The sequence below is a fragment of the Mesoplodon mirus genome (genome assembly GCF_964341445.2).
Source record: "Mesoplodon mirus genome assembly, chromosome: 4".
NCBI classification, from domain to species: domain Eukaryota; kingdom Metazoa; phylum Chordata; class Mammalia; order Artiodactyla; family Ziphiidae; genus Mesoplodon; species Mesoplodon mirus.
The window spans coordinates 119,961,077-119,983,817 of record NC_138979.1 but is presented as its reverse complement, the minus strand read 5'-3'; the positions used below and the strand labels follow the sequence as shown (position 1 = coordinate 119,983,817).

General features: G+C 36.7%; 1 protein-coding gene across 1 annotated transcript in view; it reads left to right on the top strand.

Moving 5' to 3' along the window:
* The window catches only part of PRKD1 (protein kinase D1), a 344,329-nt gene that overhangs the window by 311,026 nt on the left and 10,562 nt on the right, over positions 1-22,741 (top strand). The window contains exons 14-16 of the mRNA XM_082618918.1: positions 9,943-10,104; positions 10,668-10,766; positions 11,687-11,954. Coding sequence (XP_082475044.1) covers positions 9,943-10,104; positions 10,668-10,766; positions 11,687-11,954 — 529 coding nt within the window. The remainder of the gene's footprint in view (positions 1-9,942; positions 10,105-10,667; positions 10,767-11,686; positions 11,955-22,741) is intronic.

The following is a 22,741-nucleotide window of genomic DNA, read 5'->3' as shown; positions in this document are numbered from 1 at the left end:
TAGAAACTAAGTTGCAAAAGAACTGATTTCCAAGTTATTAGAGTCATTCACTTCATATCAACACAATGTTTCAAATTTTCCTTTTATTTTTCTCCCAAGTTTCTTCCCCATGGCAAGGTACCCTAGTAATATTTGGAATGTGTGAGAAGCATGCCTTCCTTTTGGAAAGTGGAAGAAAAAGTATTCTGAAAGGAACCTTGGGGATGGAGAATTTGAAGACTGTAGGGATTTTCTCAAATAGATCTGTATTAGAAGAATATTTATAGACTGTTAAGATTCATTCATTCATTCAAAGTATAGTTATTGAGTACTCACCATGTTTCAAGCAGTAGAGACACAAATGTAAACAAAGCACATTGTCTTAAAACTATCCGTCTGCTCACATATCTTTAACATCTTCTGGTTCCCCAAGAGTATGCGTACCATAGTTTAGAGACTGCTGTGAAAGGACAGGGTACGCTTAGGTAAGACTGGGAAATGGCTTTCATGTGAGTTCATGGAGACCCTTAGATATTGTGCCAAGTCAACTGGATTTTATTATGCTTTGGTGATTGTGAATTATTGAAATATCTTGAAAAAGAAATTGTTATGATCAGATCAGTATTTGAGGATGACATATTATAGAGGAGAAAGTTTAAAGGCAAGAAAACTTTGTTAGAAGCTATTTTCAGCTAGTTGTGACAGTCAAAATGCCCCCGTTCTTGTATAAATAATTAATTCCATTTTAGGCTCTAATTAGAAAACTATGATGTTTTGTGAGGAGGAAGAGTTTGTAGATTGGCTGCTCATTGTTCCAGATGTTACAGCTGTCTCAGAAACTTAGACCTGGGGGGGGGAAATTGGGCATCGGATGCAAAGGAAATCAGAGAACATGTCAGAGTGATACCTTTAAAGGCAATGGAACCTCAAGATCAGGAGGGGATTTGGTAACACAGAACAACACTATGGTGGTTCATGAGCTTAAAAACAGAATAAGCTGTAAGGAAGAAGTTCTTCCAGCTAGGAAGGCGAGGAATCCAAATTGTCAAGGTGGATGTCATAACAGGTACAGAGGACACTGCAGTGAGAAGACTGACAAGGCAGCATTCAGAAATCCAGACAACATGCTCAAATGCACTCTGAGAGCCAAGTGAGGAGGCTTAAGTAGCGTGGCCCCTGAAGTATACTAGTTAGAACAGGCAGGAAAGGTCCTAAATGGATTTGAGTACAAGGAAAGCATTAAGGCAATGGATAACATAGAGTTTAGAGAGCCTAAGTTCTGAGGTTAGACTGCCTGGGTTCTCACATCAGGCTTAAGAGTCTTAGGAGCTTGGATAAGTTACTTTAAGTTCTCTCTCACTTTGCTTATCCAGAAACCTTGAACAGATGTTATAAGAATTGAGTGTGATAATTTTGTGAAATCCTTAGTGCCTAGCATATAGTAAAGAGTCCAAAATGATACTACTAGTATTGCCACCACTAAGTTGTAAATCTAGCTCCTAGGAACAAGTTCAAATAACTTGATATTGAGAATTTCCTAAATAGAGAACATAGAGACACATAATTTCATTGTAACAGAGAACACAGTTGGGGTAAAGCTGAACATATATACATTAACATATGCCTGACCCTGGTAGACACTCAGTAAATATTTGTTGAACAAATTATGTAGCCACAGCTCAAGGAAACAGAGGGATACAGAATCACAGAGCATGCCAATAAGACAGTAAAGTATTCCTTACCTTAATTCCTTTTTTTTGTCTGTTTCAGGCAAGGCTTTATTTGGGACCCCTGCTGCAGCAGGGGGGAATGAAAACAAGCAAGTTTCCCTTGCTCGCTCCCCAAGGCGGGTGCGAGTTGGTTCCTTATATGGGGTGAGGGTAGGGATGTATCCAGTGTTCGGGCGGAGGGGTGCGTAGGTGGTTTGCCCCCCCTTAGGTAGTGTTGTGTGCAGGGGGCATGTGCAGTACCCTGCTTTTGCTCCCTACCCCCTGCTTTTGCTCCCAGCTCTTCAAAAGTGGCAGATGGGTTTTTCAGTCTCATTGTATCTTTTGTCCAGAATTTGCCCCATCTGCACATGCATGCATTCCTTTTTGACTACAAAACATGGTAATTTATCTTCACAGAACAAGATTAAATATACATCTTGTAAATACCTGGCTTTGTTCTCTTAGTCTAAAAAGACCATCAAGAATAGGTGGAAAAGAGGTAATCATGATAGAAAACCAGAGAACAACATTGCTAAATATGAGTAGGAAAATGAAAATTTGCACAAACTGGTGATTTTACTTAAATCATGAAAGAGTCAACTATTCTTTCTCTAGGAAAAATATGCAAAATTTGAGTTCTTTGTCTTTTGTGTGTACTGAGAGGTTAGTTTATACTTCTTTTGTTTCATCTTATATGTTCATCATATTTCTTCAAATATTTTTCTTTTTTATATTACTGCATGAAGAATTTTAGTGAAATTCTTTCTTCTGAAGACATGTTCTGCAGCTCTAAAGTAATCTTGTTATCTTCTGCACGTTCCAATAAATAAAGCCCACAGATTATGTGTATATATATATATCTAAGATAGAGGGAAAAATAAAACAAAGATCTATTATAAGGAAAAGAAAACAAACTTAGAAAATTTTCTGAATAGGTATTGTGTTCCATAAGAAGTTAGTCATAGTGAAAACTTAGTGTCAGAAAGTCAGGTTCCAGTCAAAGCTTTTCCATTTTTTGGCAACCCTCTTTTTGTTTCCTTAATTATGGCTTAGAATTCATCTGACTTGGTGTGCTTGCTTCTTCACAGGAATGTTTTGGGGGGATTAAATTAAATAATATATAAAGTGTTTTATATTTATTTTCTTAAATTATTTATTTATTTATTTATTTGGCTGCACTGGGTCTTAGTTGCGGCACACAGGATCCTTCTTTGTTGCGGCATGCAGGATCTTTAGTTGCAGCATGCGGAATCTGTAGTTGGGGCAACTCTTAGTTGCAGCATGTGGGATCTAGTTCCCTGACCAGGGATCGAACCTGGGCCCCTGCATTGGGAGCGTGGAGTCTTAGCCACTGGACCACCAGGGAAGTTCCTATAAAATGTTTTTTCAATGAATGTTTCCCAACATATTTTTGGAAGATCGTGTCTTTTGAGTTCCTTCATGGAAGCGGGTGGGGGTTAAGATGTTCTCATGAATACAGTTAAGAAAATATTGTGTACTACATCCAGGTCATCTACATCTTGGAAGTGAATAGTCTTCCACTTATTAAAGATTCTGAGATGCCCCATAATTAAGAACTTTTTTAATTTTGATAATATGCCAGTTAAGTGCCACAGAACTCTTACACAAATGTAAGATATCACAAACTGACCTTTTTGCACATAACGTTCTGTCTTCTAACCCTGTACAGTAGACTTTACATGGTCACTCCAGTTCCCAATATCCAGTACTTAAGACATCAGAGAGATTATGTGTCTACACATAATTATAATACACATATTATAATAGAATGTTATGCTTTCTGGGGTGCTGACATTTAAATATAGTAACTGGGCTACAGTGATATGAATTGTTAAAAGTTACACTTTAAATCTAACGCCAAGGTAAAACGGGATTCATGTGTTCATCTTTCCAATCAGGCAGGTTAACAGGAAATAAAAAAGTTTTCTAGATGTTGTCTCCATTGCCATGCTTTTGTAGCAAATAGAAAAAAATATCCAGATATTTGATCCATTTTTTAACTTTTATGTACAGTAAACACACCTTGACCTACAAATTCCAATTTCCTTATTTTAACATGCCATTCTTTTAATTCTTGCCTTTCCGCTAAAAACAAACAGTAATGGCATAGAGGAAAGGGGGTCACACTTTATGGGTAGAAAGTTTACTAACACTGATTTTTTTAAAAGGTAACAATCAGTTATTAATTTTCTGCCTTTGAAGCCTTTGCTGCTTGTTCTCAAATATTATGTCCTTTTGCCTAAATTCAACTTGAAACTCCGGCCTTTGTCGGGGGCTAGGGGATAGATACTAGGATGCATACAGGATCCTTGCTGTGTAAGGGTCTTTCTTTTGATAGAAATCACTCCCTCGACCACCAAAAATTATAGTAACAATTTCACCCATATACAAACATCAATGCCAGTGAAACCTCAGTGTATGTATGACTCTAGATGGTGGGCTTAGGAATCTAGATTTTGCTTTTTAAATTTCTCATTCATACCTCTAATCTGAAAGTTTCCTGGTGATGAGTAGAAAATATCACATATTTTTATACTGTTTCTACCTGCTGAAAAGTCAAGAAAGGCTAGAAACATGAGAGATGATGGAAGGGTTTGTTAAGTATATTTTTTACATACTCCTCTCCCTCTGCATTCGGTCTCTTCTCCTTTTATAAGGAAAGGAGAGGACTCATTCTATTTATCATGTGTCTGCTCAGCCCTAGAATCTAAAGCTAGATTAAAGCATTTCCAGAAGAGATGAAGTGCAGAATGACTAAGAGGGTTGTATATAGGTTTATGAATGTATGTGAATACAGAAGTTTTATATCAGGTGTCACCTGATTTTTTTCTTCTATGCAAATATTGAACTGGTCCTTTAAAAAATTTTTTCTTGCGCCACTGTTACTTAATAGAATGCAGAGGACTTACAGCTAACTTAAGATGAAAATATATATATATATTGGTAAATTTTGCATTATAATCCAGCCACCTAAAAGTTGACTCCCTTTCTTGATATTCAGACACAATATATGTATTGTCATTAGCAGTCAATGGAGATGCTTCAACTTATTATTTCTTCCACAAAATTTTGAACTATTTAAACCAGGGTCAATCTGAGCTAATTAGTGCCACAGAAAAAAAGTAACATTACACTCCAGTTCTGATGGATGGTATAGGCAAACAATTTTTACCAGGAATGATCTGATCATTTCTGAGTTCTCAGAGTCTAATAGGTTAAATTTGGTTGTGGCCGCATTGATCTAAATGTCAGCCAGTGATACCTATTCACAGGAGGGTGGATTGTTACATCCGGTCTTATTGAAGTAATATCGGTGCATTTATTCCTCTGACAGTATATGTTAGCTTTATTTGGTTCTAGGTTATTATCAATGTGCATTTCTAAAATTTTAACAGATGAAATTTCCCCCAAAAATGCTACCTCCAAAAATATAACCACTAGAGTATGAGCCTATTTAAATTGTAGGCTTTTTGCCAACGGAACATGAAATAGGGATACATTCACATGCAACAACCAAACGATCTCCATCCTCATGTTATATCAGCAGAGCTCTCACATGGTGTAACACAGCCCTCACCTGTTGACTTCACAGTACAGGCACCTCTGCCATCATTGAAGTTTAAAAATACAGCACAAGGGAAGACAGGAGAGGACAAATTAGAAGGTGCCAGTTTGTGGCAGTTCATACTTAGCTTAATGTAGCCTCCTTTAGGTGAAACACAAAAGGAAATGTTCTTTTCTGCCACTTACTTTAAATTTCCAGTTATCAAACTAAAGAGAGAATTTAGGAGAGATAGCTGAGTTTACTGTGTCAATTTGGGTATTATCTTTCACAAGTCTTTTTATAATCATCTGCTCTCTACATGATGACTTTTCAGCATCTATCAAGGTACTGTTACACACTGTGTCCCCTTCATAAGGCATTAGGTGATTATGACTTCCAGGACCAGTAAATGAAGCATAAATTGTAAGAGACTGTGTTTAGAAAATTCATAAGATGGTATGTTTATCCCTCATCCGGGAATGAGAATCAACAAATCCGTTGCCATGGTGCTGTGCCTCCAAGAAAGGCACCTCTCTTCCCCACCCCCATCGCTGTGCACCACTGTGCTGTGGTATATTCTTCTGTCTGCTCTGCATGCTATTTAGAATTTAGATCCTGGATTCTTCACTTTGAAGTTTCTTTCTTTCTGTCCCAGTATGACCTAAACCACTTACAGAAGTTCCCACATTAAGGCTGAATCCTAAATAACCTGTTGAAAAGATACATTGATTCTAATTTTTCTCTTTCCTACCTCTCATATGTTTGAGTATAATAATCCTGAAGGTAGAAGAAGGGGAACACATGACATTAATTTATCACAGCTAAATATATAGAATCAATTTTCAATGCTAGATTTACAATAAAGCAAAACTATTAGAATCAAAGATTATAAGTACAAATTAAATATTCCTTAATACAAATCCCCAAAAAAGTAACATAAAATAGAAGGTACACATAAACTAAAAGTTTTAATTAAATGATTTTATAAAATATTGCTGCTTTTATAAAATCCTTTGCTTTTAGTGACTAGTTTCCATTAATTACATAAGAATTCTCTTTGCAATTTGAGTCAGGAGAATTTTTGTCTTGATCTCCAAATGGCATTTCCTCCCAGTCTTCGAAACAACTTATATTCACCCCATGGATATGTCATCAATCTGTAATGTGTGAATAGAAACTATTCTTTCCTATATTTGACCAAATGTTTCATTTCCTGAAAGTTAAATTACTTAAATGCAACAAACAGATGGCCAGAAAGTCCTGTAGTAGCTTAACTCTGCCATGAAATTTATTATCCAAATCCCTGAGATAGGCCTGAGAAGTTAGCAAAAATTCTTTCTGAACTCTACTATTCCACAGTTGATGTTACAGTCATCAAACCATTTTTAAGTTAATTAAGTTACTTTAGACTTCAGAAGGAAAATGTTGAAAAGCTGTTTCATATTTTATATACAAAATTAAAATTGTGAACAAGTCACATCAACTACTTTGGTTAAAGCTCGTCTTAGAGTTGATCTTAAGGTATTAAAAAGATAATATGAATCATACATGTTAGAAAATAGTGACTTTAATTTTTTTTTCTATCTCTAGTCTTCAAATATTATCTTCTCTAGGCTAAATAAATGCTTCTCATCAGTATAGTAGAGAGAATTTGGATGATGAAGGCATGATTCTTTATATTCCATTTTCTTTTGTTATTGTCAAATGTAAAAACAAGTTTGGTCATTTGGTTCAGTGCAAAAAAAGTACGGGTCTTGAGTAGGCACCTCTGATGGCCTTGTCTCAACCATACATAATAAACCCCAAAAAATATCAACTTATTGTATATCAGCTATACAGAAAAAATAAAGTCATTTTGCTATTGGAAAGGTTTTTCAGCTACCATTCAATGTATTCTTTAGCAAACCTATAAAACATAAAGGTTTTGGTAAAAGAGCAAGGGCCAATTGCAATGAACATATGAGTTTAAACTTTTCTAAGACATATTTTTTTTTACCAGTTGTGTATACATGACCTTTAGTTCAATGCATTCATTGACTATACTTTTTTCTAAAATATATACCTAACTATATTCAAAGTCCCTTATCGAGAAATAGAAAAATTTTCCCTTATCCTTTTCATAAAGATGCTGTTAAAGGACAGTTGTACAGTCCTTCAGGGTCTACAGGGAACATGGCACAAAATAGTTGACAGTAAACAATCGCATTAATCCATTGCATACTTTTGGCCTAGAACATTTTGGGAATATACCAATTAGATAAGCACATGTTAAAGTCCTACCTTCTGAATAGGGGCCCCTCAAGTCATCTTGTTGAGTGGTGGAAAGGAAAAAGGAGTATACTGACTGAAAGACTTAAGTACCTCTAGGAACTCATATGCTTAGAAAAATACAAGTAGAGGCGCATGAGAGTTAACATTGTGCATATATTCAAATAATTTAGGTAGGAGAGATTCCTGGTCATCTTCTGACTCTCCCCCCAACCTTCACAGCCTACGACAAGGGCAGCAGAAGCAGCAGGCTGAGCCACTACCACACCACTTTTGTCCTTCCCTGCCCTCCTTGGATCCTGGAGGTCTCACTCCCTTAACTTTTGTCTTCTCCTTCACGCTCTAGGTTTTCCTCTGTCTAAACACAAGGGACCTGCTTGCTTTGCTGCCTACTTCTGTTGGTCTGCTCCTTTCCTATTCATTGTTCCTACTCCCCACCTAGACAAGGCCTTGGCCAATTAAAGAAGCCAAACTCCCAAGAACACTGCTTGAGTGCTTAAAGTTAGAGTAAATAGAAGAATCAGTTAAGAAGATACTCAGAAGAGGAAGGTATACTTATCACATTTCATAGTGGACTTGTCCCAGGAGAATCATGACTCTGGCAGGACTCTCATGTCATCCTTAAAGCTTCTTCTGTGATCACTGATTTAAGAGAGGACAGCTGAGATGCTTGGATACCCAGAGGCTGGTGGTCTGTCTAGTTGTTGTGACAGCCTGGGCACAGGTTCAGGTATGAACCATGCTGTCACTGGTCTTCCATACTGCATATCGAACAGATATATGGAGTCATTAATTAGAGTCTCCCACCTAAGGATCTGGCACTCCCACAGTGGTCAAAGCCAACCAGCTATCTGGTCCTATTGGTAGGCAGTCGGGACAAAGAAATTTAAGAGTAGTGACAGCGTGAGCTTTGTTAATCCCACAGTTGTTCCATGTACTTGAGCTCTGACCAGGAGAGAATAACTCTGGGGGCCTAGTCTATCTGAAGTAGCCAGATTTGACTGTTTCAAGAATAATCACTCCAGCCCTCAAGAGGTGAAAGGCCATTGGGTAGGTGTGCAGGCATCTCTCAGACCACATTCAGTACCTTGCTATACCATGACCACATTATACTGCATGATTGGGCACCAAGGCCTCAGAATCAGACCCATCAGATGTCTGAGGTGGAGATCAAAATTGCCAAAGTAGTGGAAGGGCACCCTGAGAGGTTATCATCACGGGAGCTACTGCCAACCACAGCCATAGCTCCATGTTGATGCCAGGCTTTCTATGCCGATGAGTAGCATGGAGGACATTGACAGTGCAGGTTCACCCACATCCCCTTCTACTGCTCACCACCCAGCGTCTGTCTGTGAGGTCTGAAAAGTGAACCATTTCAGGTTTCCAGTAATTTGTGGAATTTTCATTTTACATTTAATTTTATTGCTCGCTGAGATTTTTTTTCCCCTAGAATAAAGGATGCAATTTCTTCTGCCTGTTCAGCTGTTAGTACATTAAAGTTAGTCCCTATTTTTTTCTTTTGGTAGTTTTTATTCATGATGATTTTTTCCCCATTTTTCATTGAAATATAAGTGGAATATGTAATAGTTCTTTTAATGTTAGGATTTTTTGTTGTCATGTGCAGAAAAAAAAATTAAAAGTCAAATGATCAAAGGCTTTTGTTGATGACCCCAGACCAACATTCAGACTTAAGCATCATTACAAGGGCCCATCTAATATTAAAAGTAACTTTACTTGACATGTGTGACAGCCTGTCAAGCCAAATTCAGCCTGTCATTATTGACCATTACTTTATTGTGGAAATATTTATTGAGTGCTTGAGAACCATGCAGCACTACCACATAGCATGGTGTCCTGAACAAAACAGGGCTCAATAATCATTTCTTTTCTGTTTTCATGGGGGTCTTTACTCTGTGTAAGAGCTTCTGTAGCAAACTAGAGCAGCCTCCAAGAGCAGAGCAGTGCCAAAAGGTTTTGACTAATGTGCTTCATCAGTGCAGTCAGATGCACTCCATGAATATACTTCATCTTGTCTACCTTAAATTTCTACGAAGTGTGTAGAGATGGCCTAGTAAACTTATTTAGGACAGTATGCTTAATATTGGAGATGATCCTAAGAAATTACAGATTTCTCAGTATGGTATTCTAATTAAAACCTAATTAGCAATTCACTGTGCTGGAACTTGGATTTGTAGCATAGAAAAAAAAAATTTCACTATGCACAGAAAGTAAAGATGTATTTCTTGGAGACATTAGAGTTTCAAAAATATAAGGCAGCACATGTGGAATTTAGAGGTGTTAAAAATCTTAAGTGTGGGTTTCTCCATAGCTTTAAACTTGAACAGTTTTGTATAATCAGTGAGCTTGCCAAACAGTATCAGAAAACTCATTTTCTTTAAGTGTTTTATTTATCTTTAATAGAACCTTCATCACCCTGGTGTTGTAAATTTGGAGTGTATGTTTGAGACGCCTGAAAGAGTGTTTGTTGTTATGGAAAAACTCCATGGAGACATGCTGGAGATGATCTTGTCAAGTGAAAAGGGCAGGTTGCCAGAGCACATAACGAAGTTTTTAATTACTCAGGTAAGAAATCAATTAGAGTCAGAAAAAAAAAGGTAATATCTAATATCAAATGTTATCACTGTTTACCTAGAGCTTTCTACCCTTGTTGTTTAGTCCCTACCTCCCCAGTTTAAACTACACTTAAAAAAAAAGTTGCAGTGGCTTATTGTATTCTCTAATTTATATCTGTAGCATCCAGAGTTCAGGATACGTACCAAATGAATAATGTGTGTGCAGGCCCATGTATTAAAACTACTCATGAAATTTTAAAATGCACAGTAACTGAGTCCTCATTCTTTGAAAATATTCAGGAATATGTATCCTTGTTAGATATCATTGAATTCTTTTATCTATACCTGTTTTGGTTGCTATATGGACACCATAATATGATACTTTTTCCGTTAAAGTTTCCTTAGAAACCTGCTGTGTTAATCTAGCTCATTTCAGGGACTGGAGTATAAAGAAACTCAACCATTCATTTTGAGTTTTCTCTTGACCCTCTAACTTTATGTCCTAGTAGAAAACATTTTGAAATAAACTTTTAGACTAAAATAAAATGATTTTGATGATTTTTTCCTTTATAGATACTTGTAGCTTTGCGTCATCTACACTTTAAAAATATTGTTCACTGTGACCTCAAACCAGAAAACGTGTTGCTAGCATCAGCTGATCCTTTCCCTCAGGCAAGTATAAAAGCCTCTCAGCAAAAAGCCAGCCGACAGCATCACTGCTTCCCCTGCAGCATTCTGTCACCCTTTCTCCTCAAAACCTTTGTTTCAAGTTTCACCTGTCTGTTTTCATCCATTTGTTACCCTTCTTATATTGTGGGGACTGCAGCTTTGTCGCTCTGCATCTCAGTTCAGCCTGCCTTAATAATGCACACTGAGCCTCTCATTCTGCTTCTGCTTCTGTCATGTGGACGTCCTGGAGAACTGGCAGCACTAGGTCAATGCTGGGAGCACTGGCCTAAGAGGGAGACACTTAAGAGTCCCAGGGATGCTACCAGCTCTCTAAAGTTAGGCAAGATATTGCAGTTCAGTGTTGTTCTCAGGGGCAAGGGAAAAAGTTTCCTCTTTTCCTCAACTCAGAGGATGCAAAACAACTGGATCTCTTCCCAGGAACTGGCATATCTGAAGTGACTGAGGTGGCTGTTCTGCCCTGGCTCCCTGATACCCTCAGGTCCTGGCTAGGTGTCCATGCAGAGCTAATTTTGAGGATTATTGTGGATGGCATGATGTGTCCTTGTGCTTATCCTTCAACCTTTACTTATCATAAGCCCTTGAGTTAAATCCATCAGTTTGCATGAGGTTTTCCTGCGTGGTAAAACAATATTATCCACTTCTGTGTATACATATTTTCACATTTATCTCTGGTTTTATGGAGGAGGGAAGGAGAATGTTTAGATGATATTGTTATGAATAAAAGAATACTTTTGTATCAGTACATAAACCACTATCTTCAAGTACATAAAATGGAAAATAGCTATTCTACCATGAGAAATCCATACAATATATGTAAAATATTATAGTTGTTTTTTAGCGGATGTGGACTAAGACACACAATTTGTGACCTTACTATATTTCCAACCCATTATTATCAACAGGTGAAACTTTGTGATTTTGGTTTTGCCCGGATCATTGGAGAGAAGTCTTTCCGGAGGTCAGTGGTGGGGACCCCAGCTTACCTGGCTCCTGAGGTTCTAAGGAACAAGGGCTATAATCGCTCTCTAGACATGTGGTCTGTTGGGGTCATCATCTATGTAAGCCTAAGTGGCACATTCCCATTTAATGAAGATGAGGACATACATGACCAAATCCAGAATGCAGCTTTCATGTATCCACCAAATCCCTGGAAGGAAATCTCTCATGAAGGTAATATCTTCCATTCAAAAGTGAGAATGATTTAATCATTGTGTTATATTATCAATTCAGTTGTGAATTTTTAAATTGATAAATGCTTATTGCAAATTGCCCACCAAGGCAGGGGCACAAATTTATTGAGGTGGATGGAGAAGTAAAGGAAATGGAGACAAAAATATCTACTGGTAAAAAGTATATGTATTATAGAGAAATTGAGAAATACACATTAAGAGGTAAATAAAGAGAAACTGTTAATATTTGGTGTATTTCCTTAGAACTTATAAATGTTTACACATTGATATAATGGTAATACTTGATCTTTACTAACAGTAATCTTTTACTTACTATATGCCTATTTCTATATTAAGCACTTTTAACTTATTATGGACACAAGAACCTTATGATATTGATAGTTTAATTGTCACATTACATATATCAGTATACCACATTCTTTGTATACTGTTTTCCTATATGTGACATTAGAGCATGTATAATATTTTATACATATTCCCCGCTATTATATTTTTAGGTTATTTCTATTTGTTCAGTGTTAGATAACCTTTACATATAATTTCTTATATGTATCTCTGATGCTTTTTTTTTAGGATAGATTACCTTGGCAGTGTTGCATTATTTAAAATTAAGTTCTTCTTAATAAATGTTTCCTTATTAAAGGAAGAGTGATAGATAGTTTTAAAAGAAGTGCTGGGGCAGTCGGGGCAGTGAAAATGGCTCACTGCATGCTTCAGAAAGCAGTTCCTCATGAACGTGCTTTGGAGTTTATTTAAATCACACACACACACACACACACACACACAAAATGTGAAGATAGGTTTAACTATTATATCTATATTTCAAGTGAGAACACTGAATCAAAAGAAGTGAACCTCCTGCCCAAATCACAAAGCTAGTAAGTGGCAGAGCCAGAATTTATACCCAGATGTTCTGAGCGTACATTCTGTAACCACTGGTCCTGCTTCCTTTTTAGTTTTCAGGCAACATCTAGTTCTAAGTTTGTTGAGATTTTCCACCACTTAAGGAGGCAAATACATTCATAGATAAACATCTATTTGATACCTGTTATTGCACGTGGTGGTGCAGAAATTGGAAAAGAGCATGTATAAATTGCTTGGACAATTAGTTCTTAGACTACATTCATATTAAATGGCACAATCCATCTATTATCAGAGCTTTGAGTTACTATTGGCAGCAACCTTTTTAAAAGAATTGTATTGAAGTATCGTTGATTTACAATGTTGTGTTAATTTCCTCTGTACAGCAAAGTGACTCAGCTATACATATATATATATATATATATATATATATACACATTATATATCTATATATATCACATTATATATATATATACATTTTTATATTCTTTTCCATTATGGTTTGTCACAGGATATTGAATATAGTTCCCTGTGCTATACAGTAGAACCTTATTGTTTATCCATCCTATATATAATTGTCTGCCTCTGCTAATCCAAAACGCCCATTCCTTCCCTCCCCTCCCCTCCTTGGCAACTACAAGTCTGTTCTCTATATCTGTGAGTCTGTTTTTGTTTTGTAGATATGTTGATTTGTATCGTATTTTAGATTCCACATATAAGTGATATCATATGGTATTTGTCTTTCTCTGTCTGACTTACTTCACTTAGTATGATAACCTCTAGGTCCATCCATGTTGCTGCAGATGGCATTATTGCATTGTTTTTGATGGCTGAGTAATATTCCATTGTACATATATACCACATCTTCTTTATCCGTTCCTCTGTCAATGGCCATTTACGTTGCTTCCATGTCTTGGCTATTGTAAATAGTGCTGCTATGAACATAGGGGTGCATGTATCTTTTCGAATTATAGTTTTATCTGGGTATACGCCCAGGAGTGGGATTGCTGGATCATATGCAACTCTATTTTTGGTATTTTGAGGAACCTCCACACTGTTTTCCATAGTGGCTGCACCAATTTACATTCTCACCAACAGTGCAGGAGGGTTCCCTTTTGTCCACAACCTCGCCAGCATTTATTATTTGGAGACTTTTTGATGATGGCCATTCTGACTGGTGTGAGGTGGTACCTCATTGTAGTTTCGATTCTGTCAACAACCTTTAACATCATTTAATTAGTTGTAAATCATAGCTAGGTGGATATATTTTGAAGGAATCTGTGACCTTAAAAAGAACTACCATGTAGCCAAAGGATTAATGAAATGTTTAGGATAATTCAATAGGGGAAAAAAGGGAAGTGTAATTCTTTTTCTCAGCCAGGAGGCAGAAAGGAGAGAATTATCAAATAACCTTGTGACCTAACCTTGTCAGGGAACATTACCTTTAAATACAGTTAAAGGTATGTTTGATATCTATAATCTAGAAATCCAGTAAGATAACTTGATGTTGTTACCACAGTGCAAATCTGAAATATCTCTAAAGCCAGTCATACATTTTCCTGTTATGCAAGAATAGGACATTAAGAAAATAGCCTTCACATTAAAAATTTTTTTTCTTGGAGCAGTAGAGTACTTTTTCTTGAAGTAGTGGAACAAATGATGCCCACTCTCTGGTATCATGGAAATATGCTGGCTTTCTGTGTAGATAGAAGCTATAGATTATGAATGTTTAATTATCACTAGTAATAGAAGCCAGAGGCACAGATATCAACAGCTCAAGAAACTCTTGTTGGGAAACCACAATATACATGCATAAGTAATATGAATGTAAAGGGCAAAACATAAAATATCCTTCAAGTTTTCATAAAATGTCCTTGAAAGTTTGTTGGGGAGATGAGTTATATGAACTTGGGAAAATGATCATTTATTTCCTTGAATTGTTAGCTTGGTATAAAATCAGGGTCTCCAAGTTCAGAGGAGGGAGAATCACTGTGGACTTGACTAGTCAGAATTGCATTTTCAGGGGAGATGGAACTTAGGCCAGTCACTGAAGAAAGAAAAGGAAGAGACACAGCATTTTACAAAGAGGGAATTACATGGGAGTATTCAAGAGGCATTTATATTTGACCAGAAAGAACACATTTGACTTGGCTATAGATATGTCTAAGCACTAAAAATGTCCTGCCACTCAGACAAAGTGATGTGGAAACCAGCTCAGGCAGAATCTCCTTCTTCTAAATGACTCAGTATCAGTTTGGGGATTAACTGGCCTCTCTTCTCAGTATCTTTTTCTAGCTCATCCTTGCCTTTGAGGCACAGGAGTTGTACTATTTGCTAAATGAAGCTCAGATGACAAATGAGTTACCTACCTGCTGGTGTACGAACAGAAGTATTATTGAGTATAAAGAAAAGCTAATTAAATTATGTCATAATATTAGCTGAGGTGTTACAAAAGTAATTACCGGCCCAGATTCTATTCCACTGTCTTGTTGGGAACAAATAATTTCCTGATTAGATATTATCACAGGGCCGGTACCAAATAATTTTAAGCACGTAGGATCTGATGAATACACAAGCAAACTAGTATCGGGCAAAGGGTGGTCACACCTGAAATTAGTGAATTTTCAGTCTCAGGATACTGTAAACCACACCAGAACCACTAAAATTCCAGATGCAAGGAAGTAAAAATCTAGGCACCTCAGTGACTCTAAATCAAAGGTAAGGATCAGCAGTGAAGCAGTTTGTGATGTTGTACTTCCTGCTATTCTAATTAGCCATCACTTACCTTTTCTGAGCTTCAGTTTCTCATCTGTAAAACAGGGTAATGATTCCTGCCCATATAATGAAGTTGTAATAGAGACTGAAAGAGATAAAGGATGTGAAAGGCATTTATAGAACGCAGGTGTGGGGTGAGCCAAGGATTTGGATCTAGGAAAAGGATAGCAGAACACTAAGCTAAGCAGTTGCTCTGGCGAGTAACCAAGAATTGATTGTATAATTTTAGAAATTATATGCAAACTGATGTGCACATTTCCCAAGTGTTCTTCAGAAAAATTGTTAGTTGTACTTTTTTCTTGGCATGAAAAAGCAAAAGATAAAAGAAAGTTGTAAGGTCTTTGTAACGTACGTAGATGTGTCAGGAAGAGAAAATTCCTTTATCGTGCTTTTTTTTTCTGTTAGTGTAGACATGGACTCAGTAAAATATAATACTATATATTGGAGTGCTTGAGCTATCATTGTGCCATTTGATCCTCACAGCAATCCTCTAATAAGTAATTTGATTTAGTCTCTATGTTAGAAACCAGAAAGGTTCAATGACTTGCCTAAGGTCACACAGTGGTAGGACTTGGACTTGAAATCATTGGTTTCTCTCCATTCTTTACAGCATACATTGTTGCACACCAAAGGGTGCTTATTTCTAATGTCTTGACATTTAGCAACCTATAGGGAATATTTTAAACTCATTAATTATTCTTGCTATTATAATATAATAAGCTGAGTATTGGCATTAGAGATATGCTTACTAATAATTTATTAGTGAGTTAATCAGGACTCTTGCATGCAAATAATAGAAACTTATCTCAAAGTTAGGCAGAGATAATTTATTGACTAACACAACTGGGGAAGTCCAGAAGGTGAACTCCATGCATCTGGATCCTATAGTTCAAGTGTCACATTTCTCTCTCTTACCTCTGCTTTACTTTATGATGGCTTCCTTCTCAGGTGGGCTTTTCATGTGGTACAAAGTGATCTCCCAGCAGCTCCAGGCTTACATGCTACCCCTTGTACATGACTCAGAATGGAACCATAATTATCTGTCAGTAGCTGTAGAGTCTCTGAAAGGGGCACTGATTGGCTGCCCTTAAATCCTGTAATACCCTGGGAACAATCACATTGTCACTGCCGGAGCCTGGCTCTGATTGGCAGTGTGGATGATGGAGAGCCCCTCCAGGTTGGAGAGAGGAAGTTCCTGCAGGGAAAAGATACTAGGCTAAAAACAAACTCAAAAGCATTAACAGATGTCCGTTATAAAAATAGATTTTTTTGTGTGAATTAAAGCATGACTTGAAAAATGAGGAAAAAAATGGGGAAAATTTAACTTAGCAAATGTTACAGGTAAAATGGTAATAGTAAAATTAATTAAATTTTGAAAGAAAAAAAATAAGAATAACTAATCTTCTATAACCTTTGCACTGTAGCCAAGCACTACTTTACACACTTTACATATATGAACTTATTGTCCCCAACCTTTGAGTAGATACTATAATTGTTTCCATTTTAAAGATGAGGCACTGCAGACGTAGAAGGTTAAGTGGCTTCCCTGGGTGGGGCTAGGGTGCAAATCCTGTCAGCCTGCTCCAAGGCAGATGCTCTTACCCACTGCATTTACAGCCACTTGATTATCCATCCTTTCTAATGGATTTAGCCATGCTGTCACATTAAATTTTTAATATGTTTTCACTAGCTTAGAGCTAGTGTAGCAACACAGTTTTTAATAATGTCTAAAAAGACAGGGAAACAGGATCATGTTGTGATAAAGACCTGAGTTGCTTCCACTCAGCATCTTGGTGACCTCATCCAAGTTACTTATTCCTTCAGGTCTCAGTTTTCTTGTCTGCAATATAGTGACACTAGTTACTAACTCACTGGATTATTTTAAGTATTAAATGAAATTGCACTGGAAAGTGGTTAACACAGTGATTGACATAACTAGATTACCTTAAATGTGTTAAACACTATTTCCAATCACTTTACATGATCAGTGGATCTCTCTCTATATATATATTTTAGTTCTACACACATACATACAGTTATATAATTATGTATGTAACTAAACACATATTTAATCACAGTTATATATATAACTAAATACTTGTATAAATTATATATTGCTATACATATATAACTAAATAAAAATGCATGTATACAATAAAACACTCCAGAATGAATCATATGATTACAAATAATTGCACAAAAGGAGACTTTAGGTAATCATGGGAAGGGAGGAGTTTGAGAACATTTCAGTTCATTCTAAGGCAGTGTGTTGTACCTTGTTTCATTTCATAATTGTGACTATCTGATGGCCCTTTGACCATCCAGTTTATCCATTACTACCTGTCAGTAATTAGACATGGCCTCACTCTCACCTCCAGCTTTATCTCATACTAGGTTAAGCTTAGTCCTCAGCACGTAGGATGGCTATGACATTTCTCAGTTCCTTGAAAGGACTTGTTCACCTATTTTCAAATAGTTACTTGATTAGGCAGATTTACTTCATCTTATGGAACAGGCAGCCCATTGTCACTTAAACGTTTTTTTTAGATAATCAGAGAGATTCTAAAGAGAATTGCACCTTATTTGATCATGTACCAATATGCCCTTTCTTTCACTGCATTTTTAGCAATTCCAAAATAACAAGAGATAGGCCAGGTTGTCCTCCATGTTTGTCACATCTAGTACATAGTAAGGGTGAATCCTGGATGGACATAGCCAAAACACCAGAAAATTGCAACCAAGACTCAATCTATAACTTAAGAAATAGGTAACAGGGCTTCCCTGGTGGCGCAGTGGTTGGGAGTCCGCCTGCCGATGCAGGGGACACGGCTTCGTGCCCCCGTCCAGGAAGATCCCACATGCCGCGGAGCGGCTGGGCCCGTGAGCCATGGCCGCTGAGCCTGCGCATCCAGAGCCTGTGCTCCGCAACGGGAGAGGCCACAACAGAGAGAGACCCGCGTACCGCAAAAAAAAAAAAAAAAAAAAAAAGAAAAAAGAAAAAAAAAAAAAGAAATAGGTAACAGGGATGTAGAGCTTAGAATCAGGAAATGGAAAAACTACCTAACAGAACACAGGAATATTTGCAAGGTAGGGGATTACTAATAATTTTGCCAAAGAACCTCCTTGATCATAGCTCATTTTAAACTACCTGTAATTGTCTCGTTCTAAATGTATAGCAGACATTTTTTAACTTTGGCATGCCAGCAGTTAATCAGAGGAGCTAGTTAATAATGGGGATTCCCAGACTCCACCCCCATAAACTGCCGTCTTGCTCTGAGACTGTAAGAAGTCCATGGAGCACACTTTCTAAAACACTGCTCGGGAGCCCTGATCCCCTGAAAGACCTGACAGGTGACCGTGCTCTAAAAAAAATTTTAGTAAGTTTCCAATATTCAAATTTAGATGAATTAAAAATTCCTCTTATTCGTAACATTTTTTTGTATCCACATCATTTTCTTTTTTTTTTTCTTTGTGGGTATGCGGGCCTCTCACTGTTGTGGCCTCTCCCGTTGCGGAGCACAGGCTCCGGACGCGCAGGCCTAGCGGCCATGGCTCACGGGCCCAGCCGCTCTGCGACATGTGGGATCTTCCCGGACCGGGGCACGAACCCTTGTCCCCTGCATCGGCAGGTGGACTCTCAACCACTGCGCCACCAGGGAAACCCCACATCATTTTCTTTATCAGATATTTAATATCAGGACATGTAATTTGTTCCAAATGTTGAATGTATTTCAATATAGACTTCCATGAAAATAGCAAGAACAAAAATAAGAAAAAGCTTCTTGACAAGCTTCCTATGTCCAGATGAAAGAAGAAAAAAGAAACTCCAGGAAATGCAAAAATTTGTGTAATAAAATTATGTGTAATAAAGAAGAAACTAACATGTGTGTCATGATTTTGAGCAATTAAGGGAATATAGGAAGAGAGAATCCTTTTAACACTTGAAAATTCTCCTTTGAGTGGGCATAGGTGTAGAAATTTGATGCTACAGGTTGTAGGGTTGTAGGTTATAGACTATAGGGGGGTATGAGTTATAATCCTATAGTTCATAACAGTTATATATAAATTATTCCACATATTGCTTATTAATTTTAAATTATAGAAAACCTTTAGACCAAGCATATCTGACTTCATTATACTTACGCAGAAGGATGTGTAAATAGTGAAACTTCTTTCACCCTGGAAAGGAGGACAGAGAAGAGGTGAAAGGAGCTGTAAGAGCTGTAACGTGCACAGAGCTCATATCCGATTCTGCCGAGGTGAATGGACTGGCTTATGTATTGTGTTGGCCAAAAGGTTCATTTGGGTTTTCCCGTAAGATTGTACGGAAAAACCCGAATGAACTTTTTGGCCAGCCCAGTACATTCACATGCATGATTTAGTATATGATTTAATCATAGAGTTAATCCTTTTGAATAAATGTTTTATATATACATATGTATATATATATATATCCTGTGTTGTGCACCAGGCACTGTTCTAAATTACAACAGTAGCCAATACATTAATTTAATGTAACTGAATTAATTGCATAAAGGAGGACAATGAGGTAGAAAAAGCTGAAATGTATGATTCATTGTCCTTAATGGAAGAGAATCAATGTTTTATTTTGTTTTGTTTTTAAGGTGGTTCTTCTCAAACTATGTGATAAAGGACCAGTTTTATTTTATTTTAATTTCCAAACATATGGATCAGTACTTTGTGAAATATAATAAAAATGTGACAGCAATGTCAAAATGCTGTGAAAGTTTCCAAAGACTTAGTCTCACTTTCTATACTTATCTCATTGTAAACTAATAAACATTTCACAGACTGGCCTTCATCCATACTCTGAATAGCTTACAGTTAGTGAATCAAGCATAAATGGTACTGCACATATTTTTTTTAAGGTGTAGAGGTAATCAGAAGAAATTTTTTACATAGTTAAAAGAGGTTTAATAATGAGATATTAGGTTTTATCTTTCAATTTGAACTCTTCCTACTGATTGATTTAGATCTTTTACCAGGTGCATATGACACTTTTAAAAAAAATAATAATAAGGAACAAAAGTGCAAGAAAGTTCCAGGAATAAGTGGAGTACAACCTTTTGTGTGACTAAAGTTCTTGCATACCTGGTCTAAAAGTTGTCTATCATGTGAAATATACAAACTATATCTATGTAGCTGTATCTATTATCTATATATACTCATACATATATATATATATACTATTTTATATGTGAATATTACTGAAGAGTTAGAGGGTTATAGTTCCTTTTCTATAATACCAATCCTTGCATGGTGACTGAGCAGATGAAGAAGATGTAATCTTAAATCTCTAAACCTGCTTTGCCCACACAAAGGAGAATTTGCAAGTGTGAGAGTCAAATTAATTCTCTTTTTCTACAGTCCTTCAGTTGGTCAAGATCCTAACACATCTTAAATTATTCTATTTTATAAATGGCTTTTTTATACAGCATTTTTTACCCAAGAGTTTATTCTTAGAAGGAGAAGAGAGATGACACAGGTAACCATGTGAGGTGGGTTATATAGCTAATAAGGTGAAATATAATTTGCTTCAGTGCAAATCATCCTACTAGGAGAATGATGACAAACCTGCAGTGATGCGAAAGCCTCTGTTAGAGTAAAAGTACACTTCCATCATCAGATTGAATTGATTAGAGACACAGTAAATTTGAGGAAGGTTAGTAATAGACCATGATGATCACTGGATAAATTACTATTTTTTCCTTCTGAGTTTTGATATTCCTTTATATGCCATTAGGGAGGCAAGCAGACAGTAATCAACACAGAGGCAACCTCAGAAATTGTCTCACAAAGAGCCCACGACCCCCGCAGACAGAGATCATTTTCTGTGCTTGCAGGTGAAGTCTGAAGAAGCACCTATTCTCATATCACCTGCTGTGTTGTCACTGCTCAGCTTCAGAGTCACATGGTTAGTTGATATAATCAAGAATTAAGATCAGACATGAAGCCTTGACATATGTGAAAAGGAAAAAAAAAAGAAAAGGAAATGCCTTTGCATTAATCCTATAACTTATCTTTAGTTCAAAATTATCAACTTGGGATGGTGCACCCGTGACACAGGTTTTTTTCCACTGCACAATCCAACAGTCTCAATGATAATATTTCTGCTGCTTCTTTCCCCTGATAAGTGCAGCTGTAGTTTATTCTTCCATTTGGTCTCAATCCTCTGCTGACATTTATGTTCAGTGCAGAATATATGGCATCCCAAGGCATAGAATGGCTATAATAATATACCACTAAATTTATCCAAGCATCTAAATTTTATTTTAAAAGCTATTTTTTTTTTTTGCCATTCAATGCGGTAAATTCAAATAAAATTGGTCACAAGTGCGTTTTTCCCCCAGAAATTGGAGATGAAAAATACAGCCAGTACAAACACAAAGCAAAGCTAAATAAAAGCCTAGCACCATTACCACATGGTATGTTTTCAAAATCCAACAGTGTTCCAGAACGCTAAACACTTAAGTTGGAAGTAGCACTTTGCCATGAAAAGGAACCAGCTGTAGGTCCCTCTTTCACTACATATTGTTCAAAACAAAAAATAACCCTATTGAAAATAAGCCTCGGGTAGATGAGACCCAGAAATCCAATGGTATGAGAAACAAAAGAAAGACAATTGTCATTTAAAAATTAAACTGTGTTTGTAACAGTTTATGAGCCTTGCAGATCCAGCAAGCCTGCTGAATATTAATGAATAGATTGATTTGTCAACATATTAGCACCACTGTCAGACATAACAGCATGGAGGAGATGCAGTAAAGTACTTAAAAATGCTGGACTGGGTACCATGAGATTCTATGATTGATAAACTATAGTGAATGATGTGGGTCACAACTTCCACTGGGTTTTAACATTTTAAACAATCTCTATTTGAAATTCTAGGATTACTTGCGTTTAATTTTTTTGGAAAAGAGTATGCTTTTTGTTCAGTAATAAGGAACTTTAAAATTATAAGCCAAAGACATACAATGGTTTAAATGATATCTACTTAGTAGAGTGAATTTTTAAATATATGTATGTGTGTATGTGTTTATATACATATACATACACACACATACATACATATTTCAAAATCCAAATGAGTTAATATCTGAAAAGGTGTCC